Source organism: Mobula birostris, chromosome 9 (genome assembly GCF_030028105.1).
Source record: "Mobula birostris isolate sMobBir1 chromosome 9, sMobBir1.hap1, whole genome shotgun sequence".
Taxonomy (NCBI): Eukaryota; Metazoa; Chordata; class Chondrichthyes; order Myliobatiformes; family Myliobatidae; genus Mobula; species Mobula birostris.
This window is the reverse complement of record NC_092378.1, coordinates 13,926,661-13,944,140: the sequence shown is the minus strand read 5'-3', so window position 1 is coordinate 13,944,140 and position 17,480 is coordinate 13,926,661. Positions and strand designations below refer to the sequence as shown.

The 17,480-nt window shown below is 38.4% G+C and overlaps 1 protein-coding gene across 8 annotated transcripts in view; it reads left to right on the top strand.

Annotated features, from left to right (window-relative positions):
• Positions 1-17,480, top strand: part of ptprq (protein tyrosine phosphatase receptor type Q) — a 188,752-nt gene that overhangs the window by 69,503 nt on the left and 101,769 nt on the right. For all 8 annotated transcript variants that reach the window (XM_072267504.1, XM_072267510.1, XM_072267508.1 and 5 more), the window contains 4 exons: positions 2,059-2,258; positions 10,910-11,138; positions 13,088-13,216; positions 15,221-15,367. In XM_072267504.1, coding sequence (XP_072123605.1) covers positions 2,059-2,258; positions 10,910-11,138; positions 13,088-13,216; positions 15,221-15,367 — 705 coding nt within the window. The remainder of the gene's footprint in view (positions 1-2,058; positions 2,259-10,909; positions 11,139-13,087; positions 13,217-15,220; positions 15,368-17,480) is intronic.

Here is a 17,480-nt window from a genome sequence, read left to right as displayed (position 1 = left end):
TTCAAATTTATCTCCAATTTCCTTTCGAGAGTTACTATTAAATCTGCTCACTGCATAATAAACAGTTTCACATTACCTTCCATGCATTGTGAATTATCTTTGATTTAGGAACTTCTAATCCTACTGCGAATGGAAGTAGCTTGTTCATATTTGCTTCTTCAAAATGTTTAATTAAGTTGAACAGATCTCTTTACCTTCTCTCTTATAAAGGAACGCTCCTCTGGTCTCTCCAAGTAAATAAGGTTCTTCTTCTCTTAAATAATTCGAGTAAATCTTCTCTATCTTATTAATAAGGTCTTAGAATCCCTCTAAGGGAGGGGTCCCCGACCTCTTTTATGCCATGGATCAGTACTATTAAGCAAGAGGTCCATGGAGCCTAGGTTAGGAGCCCCTACTGTAAGGTGTAGTTCCCAGAAAATACTCCAAGTGTGATCTGTAAAACTTTACCAAAGTTTTCTGGTATTTCTATTCTTTTCATTCTTCTACTTTTCTGTCTCCCAAACTTACAGCTTTCAGGCCTAGTTCTATGTGTTCTAAAGTGGCTAAAACATATATGAGGGCCCACAGATTCTGCACAGATGGGACTGCTATGTGCTGTTGGCTTCTCAGAGCTCCTGAGATGTTCAGTGCCTACCCAACTGTTCTTCCTTGATTTAATTATAGACAACGGATTCACATGTCTTGCTGAGTATGTTGCATATTCTCAGAGTATGATAATGTTCATGTTGTCTCTTGCTCTATTGGAGATTGGAGTACAGTTTTAGCATTTCAGTGGTAGATTTGCAGATAGTATGGGTTCCCCATTGGAAATGGTTGAGGATCAGCAGATCCTTAATGCCATAGATGCATTGGTTTCATTCTGGAGTAGATATGATGAGGATTGAACGGAATGTGATAACAAACCTCTCAGTAGAAATGCATAGAATTGCATATAGAATTTAATTCTATGGATTTCCAGTAAGAAATTTGCCTGTATATTCTGCTCTATCCAGATGAAGAAGAGCAGGTCAAAAGTACCTTTCTATCTGGTTCTAATAGTGTAGCAAGGATTTTGTTTTCATCAAATACATTGTTTTTCAGCCTCTTTAACCTCCAGCTTGGCTATTGAAGAGGATAGTGTTCTGTGGGATGGAGTCAAGGGCATTTCCCTCAAGTATGGAACCTTGATTGAGCAGATCTCTGAATTTCTCTTTCTTGCATACTTGTTAATATATTTTTAAAACTTTTTAAAACATCTGTTTTTAAAGATTCATATTTGTGAACCCATGGATTTCCCTGTTCTCATTTGAAATTATTTTTGATTCATTTATGTTATGTTGCTAGGAATAATCAAATTGTTTCCCATTGACAGCCTCATTTGCTAATTGCCAGATTAACAGCCAAGACCACTTACTCATTATAGATGGAAGATTGTGAGCCTTGCTGTAAGCTACTCAGTAGCATGAACAGGCACTCTGTTCTTCACTTGCCAAAAATACATAGGGTGGTGTCCAAATTTAAAATAAGAGCACAATTGCGTTATAATTTCACATTCTTTGTTTGTTATGTGCCATGACGTGGGTGATCATAGTTCTTCCATGACCATGATTGTGCTTGGCAAATTTTCCTACGAAAGTGTTTGCCATTGCCTTCTTCTGAGCAGTGTCTTTACAGTGCAAGGATGGGTGCCCCCAACCATTATCAATACTCCTCAGAGATTGACTGCCTGGCATCAATGGTCGCATAACCAGGACTTATGATATGCACCAGCTGCTCATAGGACCATCCACCACCTGCTCCAGTGGCTTCACATGACCCTAACTGGGGGCTAAGCAGGTGCTACACCTTGCCCAAGGGTGACCCAGCAAAGGGAAGGAGTGCCTTACCCGTCCTTCAGTGGAGATGTATCTCCACCCTGCTACTCCATGTCACATTATACATATTTTAAATGTAATTTTTAAATGATGATATCTGTATGTTTCAACTGGGTGTATGCATTAAATCTTTTCATAAATCTACTGCTTGGGGATAATTGTTTACCGAACATTCACTTTCTACTTTCAAACTTGTGTTTCCCAGCTCCTGGTCCAGTTTTAGCTCTTACTGCAACAGCGGTCAACCACACAGCTGCCAATGTGACATGGATTCTACCTAAACGTCCAAATGGGAAAATTACACAATTCAGCATAATTATAAAGTCTGTAAGAACTGGACAAATATCAAAAAACATATCAGTGAATGCAGAAGCACTTTTTCCACACACATTATTAGAATGTGAGGTAAGTGAAAAGAATCAGGAGCTTATTTTTCATATTCTTAAGGCTAAAGTTGTGTGTTTATTTCAGTAATGAATATTATTTTGTATGACTATCACTGTCAAATAAATGAACATTAGATATATATTTTGCATTTTTCACATTTTGAATAGAATTAGTTTGAAATGTCTTTTGTCTTCATATTATATAGATGAATTATAATGACTGTAAATAGCTGTGTGTTGATGCATGGCCAAGTGCTTAAGGCATTCGTCTAGTAATCTGAAGGTCGCTAGTTCGAGCCTCAGCTGAGGCAGCGTGTTGTGACCTTGAGCAAGGCACTTAACGACACATTACTCTGCGACGACACCGGTGCCAAGCTGTATTGACCCTAGTACCCTTCCCTTGGACAACATCGGTGGCGTGGAGAGGAGAGACTTGCAGCATGGGCAACTGCCGATCTTCCATACAACCTTGCCCAGGCCTGCGCTCTGGAAACCTTCCAAGGCGTAAACCTATGGTCTCACGAGACTAACGGATGCCTACTACTAATTTTAAATAGGTGTAAACTTGACTTTGGCATTGCATCTAAGTTCCATGTAGTTCGCCTTGCCTTAAGAAAATGATGCCTTGCTTCCCTTCCAATTCTTTGAGTTCTAAGGAAGCTGGAGGCTTCTGTGGGGTCTGTTAGAGGGGCAACTGGTTATTGGGGAGCAGATGGAAGTCCTCATTGAGTTGTGGTGTATTGTTCCTACTGTCTGTAGTAGCCTTTCATGCTCCTGTCATAGAAGCTTGTGAAATTTTGTCTGTTCCCAGTTATATTTCTCAATGACTACATTGAATGACTACAGGGCCAAGAATTCCCATATCAGGGAGGATCTTGAAGTAATTTCTCTGTTTACCTGCAAATCTGTTCCTGTGACAGCTTAGAGCAAGCTAGTTGTTCAGGAATTTGATAATGTGGAAGATGCAGCCTGACAATCTGTCATCAGTTGCCAACATCTGTAGGTCAAAACTACTTACTCTGCACATTAATAATGTGGAAGAAATAACTTTAGACCATTCTATCCTTTGTGTCATAAAAGTATAAGAAATGAGAGCAGGAGTAAGCTATTTGGCCTTATGTGCTTGTTCAACATTTTAAAAATCTTGACTGATCTTTTAACTCAATACCATGCTACTGCAGTATTCCCATATCGCTTTATTCACTTTTTAATTAGAAATCTATTGATCACCCCTTTGAATGAACACAATGTATTTAATGGTTTACCTTCTTTGATTAATTTCTACCTTCCACTAAATCGTTCAAGTGCATCAGATCCATTTTCCTGTCTTTAGTTTGTTTGTTTGTTATGTGCATGTCCTATGCCATGAGCAATCATGGTCTTTTCATAACTATGATTGTTCTTGGCATATTTTTCTACAGAAAAGGTTTGCCATTACCTTCTTTTGGGCAAAATCTTCACAAGGCGGGTGACCCCAGCCATTATCAATACTCCTCAGAGATTGTCTGCCTGGCGTCAGAAGACAAATAACCAGGACTTGTGATATGTACCAGCTGCTCATACGACCATCCACCACCTGCTCCCATGATTTCATGTGACCTTGATCAGGAGGCTGAGCAGGTGCTACACCTTGCCCAGGGTGACCTGCGAACTAGCAGAGGGAAGGAGTGCCTTGCATCTTCTTTGGTAGGGACCCACCACCCAACTCTCCTCAGTAGCTGTTTTCTTGATGAGGTACTTTAATCATAAACTTACAAAGATCCATTCACATGTGTTCCAACTTATAATCTTCCTGAACAGCCACTGAGGGATAGCAGTAACTGGTGATGCATCTAAAATATAGTTCATGGCTCTGAGATCCCAACCTGTTGCGTCTAAGTTATATTTTCAATTGATTTAATTACAGTTTTCCTGCTGCTTTTTGCTGACCACAGGTCAAAGGTTATAATTTTACCAGCTTTTTGCTCTAATTATTAATCCAACTATACTGTGATTTGGTGACACAACTCATTTAGCTGTTGCCTCGCAGTTCCAGTGATCCAGATTCAATCCGGACTTTTGATGCTGTCTGCGTTAAGTTTTGCATATTTTTCCAAGTCAGAATCACAGTCAGGCTTAATATTCCCAGCATATGTCGTGAAATTTGTGAACTTAGCAGTACAATGCAATACATGATAAATATAGAAAAAATATATAAATAAGTCAATTACAGTAAATATATGCATGAATATTAAATAGTTATATATAGAGCTAAAACTGACATAATAATAAAAAAGTGAGGTAGTGTTCATGAATTCAATATCCATTTAGAAATTGGTCACCTTTTGGATTGAATAAATTTATCCTATCAAGTCCAATATCCAATTTTTTCTTCCAACCATCCAGAACTGATCAAGCTTTCCTTTTATGGAAAACTAAGGGAATAATATGTTTTAGTGATTTATTCATGGATAATTGCCTCATATCCTTTGAACAGTTGTCTAATAAAGTATAATTTGCCTCAATCCCATTTTTTCAGATATTTACAGATAGAAACTTTTTGAAGGCCATTTTACCTACTTTTCCGATATCACATCAGACTGAAATTACAGAAAATATTTTGGGTTTAAACCCCTATCAGAAGAGTTTAATAGCAATTGTTTATGATTTAATTACAAAAATACTTTTAGGTATGTCTGATAAAATTAAGAATGAATGGGAAAGAGAACTTCAGGTATCTTTGCCCATAGAGAAATGGGAGAAAATTCTCCAAATAGCTAACACTTCTTCAGTGTGTGCTAGACACACTTTGATACAATTCAAGGTGGTTCATAGGGCCCATATGTCTAAGGATAAGTTAGCTCGTTTTTATGGTCATATAAATCCTGTCTGTGACAGATGTAATTCTGAGGTAGATTCCTTGACACATATGTTCTGGTCTTGCCCTCTTTTGGAAAATTATTGGAAAGATATTTTTGATAATATTTCAGTAGTTTGCATATTGATTTACAACCTCATCCTATTACTGCAATTTTGGACTACCAATGATAGACTTTAGTCATTTATCCCCTTCAGCTTGTCGTTTGAGTGCATTTGTTAAATTAATAGCCAGAAGATCCATTTTATTTAAATGGAAAGATTCTAATCTCCCTACTACATTTCAATGATTTTCCCAAACTATAACATGTTTAAACTTGGAAAAAATTAGGAGTGGTACCACTGATCCTTCGGTTAAATTTGAAGAAACTTGGAGGCCATTTATTCAACATTTTCATATGATGTAAGCTGACCTTTTCCGAATCCTTTTTAATAACTTTTTGTTTGCGTATAGAGGAGCGGAGTTAATTATAAATAATGATCTTAACCAATGAAGTATGGCAGCCCAGTTTTTGTTTTGTTTTTTTTTGTTTTTAGTGCAGGGGGTTCTCGGTTCTTGATACTCCAAAATATTCCCCATGGAATTTAAACTGGAGGTGGCGGAGGGTGGACTTAAGAAGGAGATTTTTGAAGAAGAAAAGCTGCCTTAAATTTAATTGGGTTTGGTTGTGTGACTATGGTAGGATGAAGATTATTCCATGCTTTAATTGTGCGGGGGAGAAATGAATTACTGTGTGAAGAGATTGGGAGGTTTAAATTAAATATGTTACTCAGAGTCTGTGTCTGTATATATTAACCGTTATTAATGTAATCTCGATCTCTTTGTATCATTATCATTGTTATGCTTATCAATTTGAAACACAATTAAAAAGATTGAAAAAGAAAGAAATTGGTCGCCATGGAGATCATTCTAAATCAATTTAGAATGATCTCCATGGTACATCTGCAGAAGTTTTGTGTGTTTTAGTTGATAAACCAAATCTCCTCAAACTAATAATGAAATATTGTCACCATCTTGTCTTCTTTATAGTTGCATCAATATTTTGGGACCAGGGTTAAATCCTCAGAGATATTGGCACCAGGAACTTGAAATTGCTCGATCTCTCCACTTCTAATCCCTCTATGAGGATTGGTTCATGTCCCATTGCCTTACCCTTTCTGACCATGTGGGTTTAACCTGGGTGTTCTTTTTTTTCCTTGTGTCACCAAAAAAAGTACTGGTTGGAAGCTCAGTTGGCCACTGTAAATCATACCTGATGCACAGGTCAGAGATAGAACCTGGGAGTGATTTGATGGGCAAGTGGGATGAAGAGGTAGCCGGCAAAATCAGCATGTGAATGGGATTGGTCTGTGAGCTGACAGAGACTCAATGGACCAAAATGACATCTTTTTTTGTATTAAGGAAGCATGGAATATTGCTGAAGTTGCCTTTATATACCAGTATGCAGAATGGATTATATACAAAACTCTTCTTAGTTAATGAGTAATGAATAACTTTTATTAACCTGTGTTCTAGAAGAGTCATTTATTTTTCCATGCTAATATCCCTGAATATACTTTTAATCTTACTTTGAAATTTGCATTCTCACTTTTAACTAAGTGGATTGCTGGACAAATAGTGTTAGGAATGGAATGCAAGCTTATCCATATTTAAACTATAATCCCTGATCTAAATTTTAAAAAAGCCATATTGTAATATCTTGCAGAGGCAGAGTATTAGGTGCAAAGAATGCTTTGCGTATTTAGTATGAACATGGATGATGAATTTCCAACTCAAGCCAATAGTGTCAGGATTTTACACCAATGTGCTTAAAAAGTAAGTATCAAGTCAAGTTTATTGTCATTTAACTGTATACATGCATACAGTCAAATGAGACAACGTTTCTCCGGACCAGGGTGTAAAGCACAGTAGTACACACAATCGGCATATAAAGCACAATAGGAAAGTAAGAATTAAATGTACAAGTGAATTATGCATAAATAAACAAATTAAATGTGTAAATTAAATATTGTAGGGTACCGACAAATTAACCAGTGACACTTCAAATGCGATGCGGCAGGGAGTTCAGAAGCCTAAAGGCCGGAGGGGAGGAGCATTTCCCCATCCTGAATGCTCTTGTTTTATGTAACATATAGTTTCCATTCCACAGTTTTTATTTAGCAACCTATAATATCACAGTTCTAAATATTAAGATAAAAACAGAAAATGATTGAAATATTCAGCAGGTCAGGTAGTATCTATGGAGAATAAACAGAATTAACATTTCAGGTTAATGATCTTTCATCAGGGCTTTCGAACTAAAGTTCTAACCATTTTTCGTTTAGTTTTCGATTACTAGCATCTGCAGATTTTTATTTTCTTTTTCGATTGCTCTACAAGGTAGTTTTCTTCATGTGCCTTGCGTGTTGCACTCTTGGGCGATCATGGCTTTCCACATCGAATGATCCTATGCAGCATCAATGATATCTCACACACTTAGATCTGTTAGTTCTTTCACAGTGTTCATATATTTTCTTCTTTGCCATCCTCTTCCGCGTTTCCCAGACACGCGGCCTTGTAATGTAAGGTATTTTATTTCTCCCTTTCTGAAGACATGGCCCAGGAATTTAATCTTCCCCTCATTTAATGTTCTCATTAAAGATCTTTTGGTATGGGCACATTGGAGTACTGTCTCATTAGTTACCCTATCTTTATATGATATTTTCAGCATTCTTCTAAGAAACCACATTTCTGTTGCTTCTAAGTTTCTTTGGAGTTCTGGTGTTATAGTCCAAGTTTCAGAAGCATACAGCAAGATTGACCAGATGTAACATTTTAGTAGCCTAAGCCTTGTTGTCATATAAACGTGTCTGTTGGTAAAAATGAGTTTCATTTTTTGGAAGTTGGTTTTGGCAATGGCAATTCTTCTTTTTATTTCTACTTTACTTCTTGCATTTTGTGATATAAAGCTACCAAGGAAATTAAAGCTGGTCTTTTGTTCTATCTCTTGGTTACCTATGTACAATTGGCAGTTGGGAGTATCCTGCTGTTTTGATATTACCATACATTCGGTTTTTTTTACAGTTGACGGTTAGACCAAAATCTGCACTTGTTCGTACTACTTTGTCTAGGAGGATTTGTAGGTCTTCTGCAGCACTTGCTATTAGGGTGGTATTGTCTACATATCTTATGTTGTTGATGTTAACACCTCCAATCTTTATCCCATCTAGGTCTTCTATTTCTTGGAGAATCATTTCACTGTAGATATTAAACAATTATGGTGAGGCAACGCATCCCTGTCTAACTCCTCTTTGAACTTTAGTCCAACTGCTTATATTATCATCAATTTTTACTGCTGTTGTTTGATTCCAATATAAATTTTGAAGCAGTTGTCGGTCCCTTCCATCAATGTTTAGTTTAGCAAGAATTTGAAATAATTTTTCATGTTGCACTTTGTCGAATGCTTTAGTGAAATCAGTACAACACAAAAAGGCATCATTTTGATATTCAATTGCCCTTTCTGAAAGCATTTCGTAGTATGAAAATTGCGTTCCTAGTTCCTCTATCCTCAATAAACCCATATTGCAGTTTAGAAGTTTCTGCTCTTAACTTGTTTTTAATTTGACTCAGAACAATTGTCAACAAAATATTTACAAAATATAATGTGACTCATAAGACTGGTTGTTCTATGATTTTCACAGTCAAGAGTTCCAGGAATTTTTGGCAGAGTTATAAATACTGATTTCAAGAGATCGTCAGGCAATACACCAGACTCATATATGCCATTAAACAGTTCAAAAAGAATATCTATGCCCAGATCTTCTAGGGCTTGTATCATTTCCACTGAAATTTCATTAGGTCCACTGGCTTTACCATGTTTCATGCTTTTCATTGCTTTAGTTATTTCTTCTCTGGTAATAGGTAAGCTGAATTAGGGTGTTTAATATCTGGGGGTTCCCCTCTATTATCCTCAAACAGCTGCTCTATATACTGAATCCACCTCACACATGCTTTATCTGGATCTGTTAGTATGGATCCGTCTGCTGATCTTCTGCATCCTGTACAGAAAGTTTTCTTAATTCCAGTAATTTCCTTAATTTTCCAGTGCATTTCTTTGCTGTTGTTAATATGGCCTTCTACTTCATTGCATTTTTGATTCAGCCATTCTTCCTTTGCAATATTGCATAATTACCTGGTCTGCCTGTCTAGCCCTCTGTGTCGCACTTCATTATTCTTCACTAACCTTCTTTGTTCCATCAGATCTAGAATTTCTTGGGTTACCCACCCCTTGTTGGTGTGTTGGATTTCTTGTACCAAGATTATCTCCTCTGCTGTATAGCATATTTAAATCTGTCCCAAATAGGTGTTGTTATGTTTTTGTTGAGGTGTTCTTCTACAGCTGTCTTGAATTGTTGCTTAAGTATGCTATCTTTTTTAAGTTCTCCCAACATATACTTCTTTCTCTTTTTTCCACATTTCAGTTTCTTTAATTTTGTTTTAATGGTAGCTATTACTGGATGGTGATCTGAACCACAGTCTGCTCCTGGGTAGGCTTTAGAATTTGTGATATTATTTCTAAAGCGTTCATTGATGGTAATGAAATCTATTTGATTCCTTGTTCTATCTCCAGGGCTAATCCAAGTACACAATCCACGTGGATCGTTTTTATACCAAGTATTGGTGATCACTTGGTTGTTTCTGACACACCAATCAGTAAACCTTTCTCCATTTTCATTTTCTCCCCTAAACCAAAAGGTTCTATTATGTTATCAACCCTTTCCTGTCCAACTTTGGCATTAAAATCTCCCATGACTAGTTTTATATCCTGAGATTTACATTGCTCATAAGCACTGTTGAGATCTTCATAAAACTTGTTGATATCCTCTTCATCTGCATCATTTGTTGGCACGAAGGCTTGGATTATGCTAATGTTAAAAGGGTTACCCCTTAATTTAACTAAAAGCAGCCGATCGGATATTGCCCAACATCCCATAAGGCATTTTGATACTTGTTTGTTTAAAATAATTCCAACTCCATACATATGCTGTTGACCTCCAGAATACATTATCAGAGGACTATTCTTAGTGAATTTGCCACTGTCAGTCCATCTAATTTCTGACAGGCCTAAGATATCAACTTGCAACCTTTTCATTTCATTTAATGTATTGTCCACCTTTCCTTTCTGGTAAAGTGTACGGATGCTCCATGTTGCTACCCTTAGCCTTTCCCTATTGCTTACACAGTCTCTGGATGACGGTCTGGTGTCACCTGCGACACATGACTACTCCTACTGAGTGAGGTATTGTTTTGTTGATTAGACTCAACCCCATTCACGCTGTTGTCTGGTTTCCTTCTTTTGTTTCTTTCCATGATTGACTAGGCAGAAATTTCAACAGTGGTTTGCCGTTGCCTTCTGTTGTCGCAGTGCTCATCTAACTAGAGCAGTTGACCTCTACTGGCGTTCCCAATTGGGAATCATACACTAGACGTCGCCCAACCTTTGCTGTTGTTTTACAAAGACCATCCTCCACCAAAGCCTGGAATCCATCTCCATACTGCCGAAGACTTCAGTGATTTTAGGTGACACCACCACCATTGGTCCGGTTATTTTTCTGGTGCCAAACATTTGCCATAGACAGTGCTCCTTCAGTGAGACAGGGTGAACCCGGACCTAAGCCCTACGTGAAGGCGGAGTTGTCTTGGATGGTTGAAGCTATATAATCACTATTGGCATTTCCTGATATTTAGTCAGGACCTAACCACCCCATACACCCCGAGAAAAAACATACCAAGGTATGTTTCAATATAATTAATCAGTAATTTCTATTATCTAGGATGACAGTCCAACAAGCACTACCCCTGGATCATTGATTTCATCTTCCACTCCTAGTGATGCATCTTCAGCATTCCCATTAGGATATCCAACACAAGAGGATTCTGCGTTTGCCAGCATTGTGGTGGATCAGCTGAAACCCTACACCACCTACCTGTGTGAGGTATCTGCATTCACAAAGGAAGGAGAAGGGCAGGCTGCAAGTGCTCTGTTCAGAACCTCTGAGTGGAGTAAGTCTTTAATAAATCATTTGAATTTTAAATGTGCTTTTCTTGGTTCATTCATTACAGTTTAAAAAAAACAGATGGTAATGTTTGAACATTTTATATATGCAATGAAATATCTTAAGCCCAAGTTATATTACTGTTAAGTGATAGATGTAGAAAAGAGAGAGGTAGCGGGTGGACAAAATACCCTCAGTGGGCACTTTATACCTGTAAACCTGCTAGTTAATGCAAATATCTAATTAGCTATTAATGTGTCAGCAAATCAATGCATAAAAGCATGCAGACACGGTCAAGAGGTTCAGCTATTGTCCGTACTAAACATCAGAATTGGGAAGAAATGTGATTGAAGTGACTTTGACCATGGAATTATTGTTGGTGTCATATGGGTTGGTTTGAGTCTCTCAGAAAATGCTGATCTGTTAGGTTTGTCATGCAGAGCATTCTCTGGAGTTTATGGAGAATGGTGTGAGAGACAAAAAGAAATCAGTGAGCGGCAGTGTGTGGGCGAAAATGTCTTGTTAATGAGAGAAGTCGGGAGAATGGCCATACTGGTTCAAGTTAACAGGAAGGCAACGGTACTCCAATAACCACACATTACAACAGAAGTGTGCAGAAGAGCATCGCTGAATGCACAACACGCAAACATTGAAGTGGATGGCCTGTAGCAGCGGTACACCACTTGGGTTTCATTCCTATACCTAATAATGTGGCCGGTGAGTGCAAGTGGAAAAAGATGAAAGAGAACAGAGGAGAAAGTAAAAAACAAGCTGGAAAACACTATTATAAAGTTTCATTGATTAAGGCAAGATGGTACTTTTAATGCCACCTGTGATTTAGAAATTGTTATGCATATCCCTGCTGGTAATACTGGTGCATTCTGATCAGTTTGCTGCACGGTTGTGCAGTCGCTTGGCAAATAACTGTTACAGACACTGTTATGTAGCTTCAAACATCAGTAGCACCTTGAAAAGGTCTTCCCACCTACAGAGTTATGCTTCTTGGGTTGGTGATAGCATCTCAAAATTTGGAGAGGCCATGATTGTGGGCCCACTCAAGTCTTGGGGTTATTTGGATTGCCCAGGTGAAGTAAGCAGTTGGTAAGGGCTAGTATGAGAGGGTGTAATTGGCTATTGGGTTCCAGGAGACGGTGGACACATGGGCCTTTAGTGTTGGTGTGGGACTGAGGATTTGCCTGAGTTGATCCACAGGTTGAGGAGGAGACTGGTGATGCAGGGTGACGATAGTGAAGGATGAGACTCTAAAGCCAAAATCATATGTCTGGGACTCAGGGCTATGCTACAGAAAGCTAATCATCTTGCTGGTGATTAATATCTCTTACCGCACTCCAAACTGAAAATTATTAACAGGCATCCAGATGATGGCCCTAGTTTACCTGGCTGTTTTGCAAATACAATGAATATTTCTCAATGTCTTTCCCATCTGAAAAATTAAAAATAAAAACACTAAATTATTGAATAAGCTAAAAGGTGTATTGTTGTTTAACAATGCAATTAAAACTAATTTGTTCACCATTTTTTTATTTGCAAGTTAGGTTTATAAGTACTCAATAAGCCAAAATATAAATATGTGTCTTACCTTTAAGTTGTCTCTTAGGCCTCTAGGCACTTGCTTGCTGAGAAGAGGCCTTTGATCCTGTAAATTGTGCAAGGCCTGTTCTGCAGGACTCGGTGCCTCAGACTTTATGTCAGAGAGAATTTTATTGCTGCAGGCCTCGATGGAACACTCACCATTTATGATTATGAAGACACATAGTCCTCTTTTATTATCATTTAGTAATGCATGCATTAAGAAATGATACATTATTTACTTCCTCTGGTGTGATACGTAGACATCAAAGAATTCTAGTTCAGGTCTTTTGGTCTATTTGTACATTAAAGAGTCAATACACACAAAAAAAGCTGGGGGTAAAGGTGCTGAATGTGTGCTTGCAGTTCCAGAAGACCCACCTCAGAACCTTATTGTCAGTAAGATTACATCAAGATCATTTGTGATTAGCTGGGATCCACCACTAACAATAACAGGAAGACTCTCTTATAGAGTTGAACTAGTCAATCCATTAGGTAAGTGGTGTTTATTTTACTGTCTACAAAATCACAATGGATGTAAGTAACAATTACTATGGACACATTTTTCCCTTTGTAGTGTTGTACCGAGGCAGTGCCAGTTACTTTCTCTCAATTATCCATTTGTTTTCAATATTTCCCATTTTACCTCTGGACCATCCCCAATATCTATTTCTAAGTTCTTTTATTTGTCCATTGGGCTGATGTATGCTTCATGTCTGCTGGCTCTCAGCCCTTCATAGCTCAGCACATGAATGGTCAAAGATAGACGTCCAAGATGAACTGGAGATCACGTGCTGGTTCTTCTGGCATTCATTCCACTGCTGGGCTCATCAATGAACCCAGAACATATACACTGAGTTAGCTCCTTGATGCACCATCAATAACTCCAAAAGACTGGAAGTAGAGTAAATACTGAAAGGCTTTTATTAGCAGTAAAATGTGACCTCCATCATGCTGAGTATCTGCACCTGGACTGAGAGGAGGAGCAATGGCGCAATCGCCTTTATTCAGGGTTCTGTGGGAGGAGCCACAGGAGCAGTCAGCAAAGGGGCGTGTCCAGATAGGTAACCCAGTTACAACATATATATATGGTTTACCACACTCGTTAGCTATATATCAGGGATGGCCGGTTTATAAATGGTTCAAAGGTTAATTTATGATCAAACTATACAATTCTGGAATTCTTCTTCTCTGGGTAGCTATGAAACCAAGAAAGAAAAGAAAGGCAACACAATTATCAACCCCAAAATCCCCCTCCCCACACAAAAAAAACAACAAAGCAGAACAGGCACATCGACCACCCCACCCCCCAAGTCCCTCCTCCCACTCAAAAAAAGAACAAAATGGAACAGGCACATTGACTCCCAAAACTCCCTACCTGCACAAAAAAAAACAAGGAAGATTGGACGAAAAAGGGAGAATATAAAAAAACTATAAGTCTGAAAAAAGTCTATAGTCCAAGTCCACATCCAAAATGCAGAAAACCTACACAACACTCCCAAGCATAGCAGCAGGCTCTCCCCTCTCGGGTAGCAGAACGATCAAAAGACAGGCAATTGGCACTCACCATCTGTACTTGCCTCGATCCTTCAGTCTCCCATTTCTTGGAATATATAGTCACCAATCCTGTAAAATAAATGTAGATAATTGAGTTAGTTTATTTTGATATATTTAATGTTTCTAGTTATTTGTTAGAATGAAATATGTTTAAAGTTGATTTGTTTTCATTAAAAACATTTGTTTTTACTTTGCTGCTTGAATGTATTTTCTATATGCCTCAGACAAATTTGAAAACGGCTTTTGGGAGTTGGCACGTGATCACATTTTTCTGCAGAGTCTCAGGACATAGTGCCTGAGGATGAGTTTCCACTCAGACCTTGCTTCACTTCACTGGATCCCTGTGGGGTGTGGTGGGGCCATGAATCCCGCATCTTTAAACTGTCCAGAATGGTTCTGCAAACTGTCTTCAATGAAGTGGAAATTGTTGCCCGCCTATAACTTGACATCTTTACTGGCCAAAACATGAGGGAAAACACAATCAGTCACTTATGTTACAATGCAGCGGTTATTAAGAGCATTGACTATATTTATGGAGAAAGGGCACATTGAATTTATTGAGTAGTGTTTAATTAGCGATGAAAGCTGATGAGGCTGACTCCAGCTGCTCTGGGCTTTGTGTCTGTGGACTCACTTTCATTCTGAATGCTATTTGCTTTTATTGTTTGTACAACCTATTTTCTCTCTCTCTGCTCAGTGGGTGTTTGACGGTCTCTTTTTTCTAATGGGTTCTTTTGGGTTTTTATGGCTGCCCTGTAAGGAGACAAATCTCAAGGTTGTATATAGTATACATACTTTGATATTAAATGATTTTGAACATTGAACTATCATTTGTATTTTCTAAATATATTGGAAGTAACATAGATAGAAACTTTATTTTTGCGTACTTGGTTAGAAAGAAGTTGATCTATTAAATGTAAATGATTTATTTTTTGCATTTAGGGCAAATATCTCAGAACAGCACCAGAGAAGTGACATATTCTTTTACTAATCTGCTGCCGTTTACAAAATATGAAGTGTTTGTGATTGCTGAGACTGTAGTGGGAGCTGGGCCAAAGGACAGCGTTAAAGTTACGACATCATCTGCAGGTAACTCATGGAAAGCTACTTCAAATCACAGAAACAGTATTCATCTTGTAACTCGTTCACTTTTTGACAGGTTAGGTGTGAAGGTCAAGTTAATTATTGAATCAAATATAAGCTTTTCTATTATCAAACTGAGTTTTGGTAAATTGGTTTACTATTGTCACAGGTACACACACACACACACACACACACACACACATACATATATATGTATGGGGTTTCTTCTTTGTTATGTTAAGTTTAAAATGGCTTCTTTGTTAAGTTAATCTTTCAAACTGCTGTGTATGTGGATTAAAATGGCTTCTATGTTATGTTAAATGCTGAGAAAGTCTCCAGCTAGACATTTGCTTGGGTTAATACAGATAGCAGAGGTACTATCAGCCAATGGGTGTCCATGTTATTCTTTCTTGGGGTGATATGCTGTCTCATATGACTGGGAACCAGGGGCTTTTGGGAGTGGGAGTCGGAGGAGAGACCGGGAGGACGACGGACGTGCGGGAAAGCTTAGTTCAATCACTCCCGGTGGTCCTGAGCTGCGAGTTGCCGGGGCCAGAGGGGTCCCGAAGAAATTCCTGAGCTCCAACGTGTGCACGAAGAACTTGAACTTTGATAAGTCTGGCGCCTTTTCCATTCCCTTTTTCTCTATTGAACTTATATTAATCTCATAGATTTAGTAATATCTATAAAGTGTACTTGGTAAAACATACTGTGTGTGCTGGCTGATGATTGATGTTTGAAACTGATTTCGATGGCAGTTGTACAGCAACCAACACAACCGGGAGCATCCAGGCGGGCGCCGGACGGGGTTCCCCCTAGATATATATGAGCCAATATAGCTGAGCGTTACATATAATATTTGTGTGTGTGTGTAGCTAGGGTACACATACAACCAAACAAAACAACATCCCTCTGGACTACAGTGCATCCACAAATACATCACATACAGCACAAAAGCTAAATATTACCACAAATAAGTCAACAACTATAATTCAAAGTGCATGTAATATACAGCAGAGGTAAAGAGTAAACAGTACAATAAACGTCTCGTTGTCCTTGTGAAGGGACCTCGGTGGTGGCAAGTGTATTCATTAGTCTCACAGGCTGAGGAAAGAAGCTGTTTCCCAGTCTGGCAGTTCTAGTCCTGATGCTCCTGTACCTCCATCCTGATGGTAGTGGGTCAAAGGGATTGTGGGATGTGTGGTAGGGATCCTCAACAATACTTTGGGTCCTTCAGCTACTATGCTCCCAGTAAATGTCACAAATCATGGGGAAGGAGACCCCAGTGGCCGTTTTCACTGTCCTCTGTAGGGTCTTGCGTTCTGAAGTCTGGCAGCTTCCGTACCACACGATGACGCAACCATCAGGACACTCGCGATGTCCTGTCTACCCTCATCCTCCTGACAAAGAGCCAAGATGGGAGTTATAGCTGACAAGATGTTATACTGAAATTTAAAAATGTAGGGTTTTACGGATTATGGAAAAAAGATAATGTGCTGTTAGCTGAGCATCACATTATTACATCACAGGTTACAGTTATCAGCCTGTGGTAGTTTTTCATGTCCGTCTAAGAATTCTTGCTTGGAAACTGTACAAAATCCTGATATGTTGTGAACAGATAACCACGGCAGCAATTCTTTTCCCTGTTTTTCCGTTTCTCGGTTTCTCAGCTTCTCATGTAATTTGTGAAATTGTCAAGCAGAAATCATTGTCCAATTTTTTACTGTGTGATTGCTTTGTTGTGAAATATCCCAATGAGAGTAAAAATACAAATGTGACTGATCTGCCACCATTAGATGGCAGTATTTATAGAGCTTAAAGTAACACAAAAATACTATTCTCATGTAAAGGAATATCTGAATACTAATTAATTAAAAAATAGTTTACGCTGTTTTCTAATTATTACTGGAAACCGGCTTTAAATCGTTTATTCAAAGGTGTTTGATTAGCTGATGGGAATCATTAACTTCAGGCATTTGTGAAGCTGGGGAACTGAAACACAGAACTTTCATGGAGTTCGTGGTGCACTTCCAATGTGTCAGCTGCTATTTACTCAAAATCAACTAAACCACAATAATAGTCCTCTCATGTTCTAAATTTCCCCCTGTGTTATGTCCTT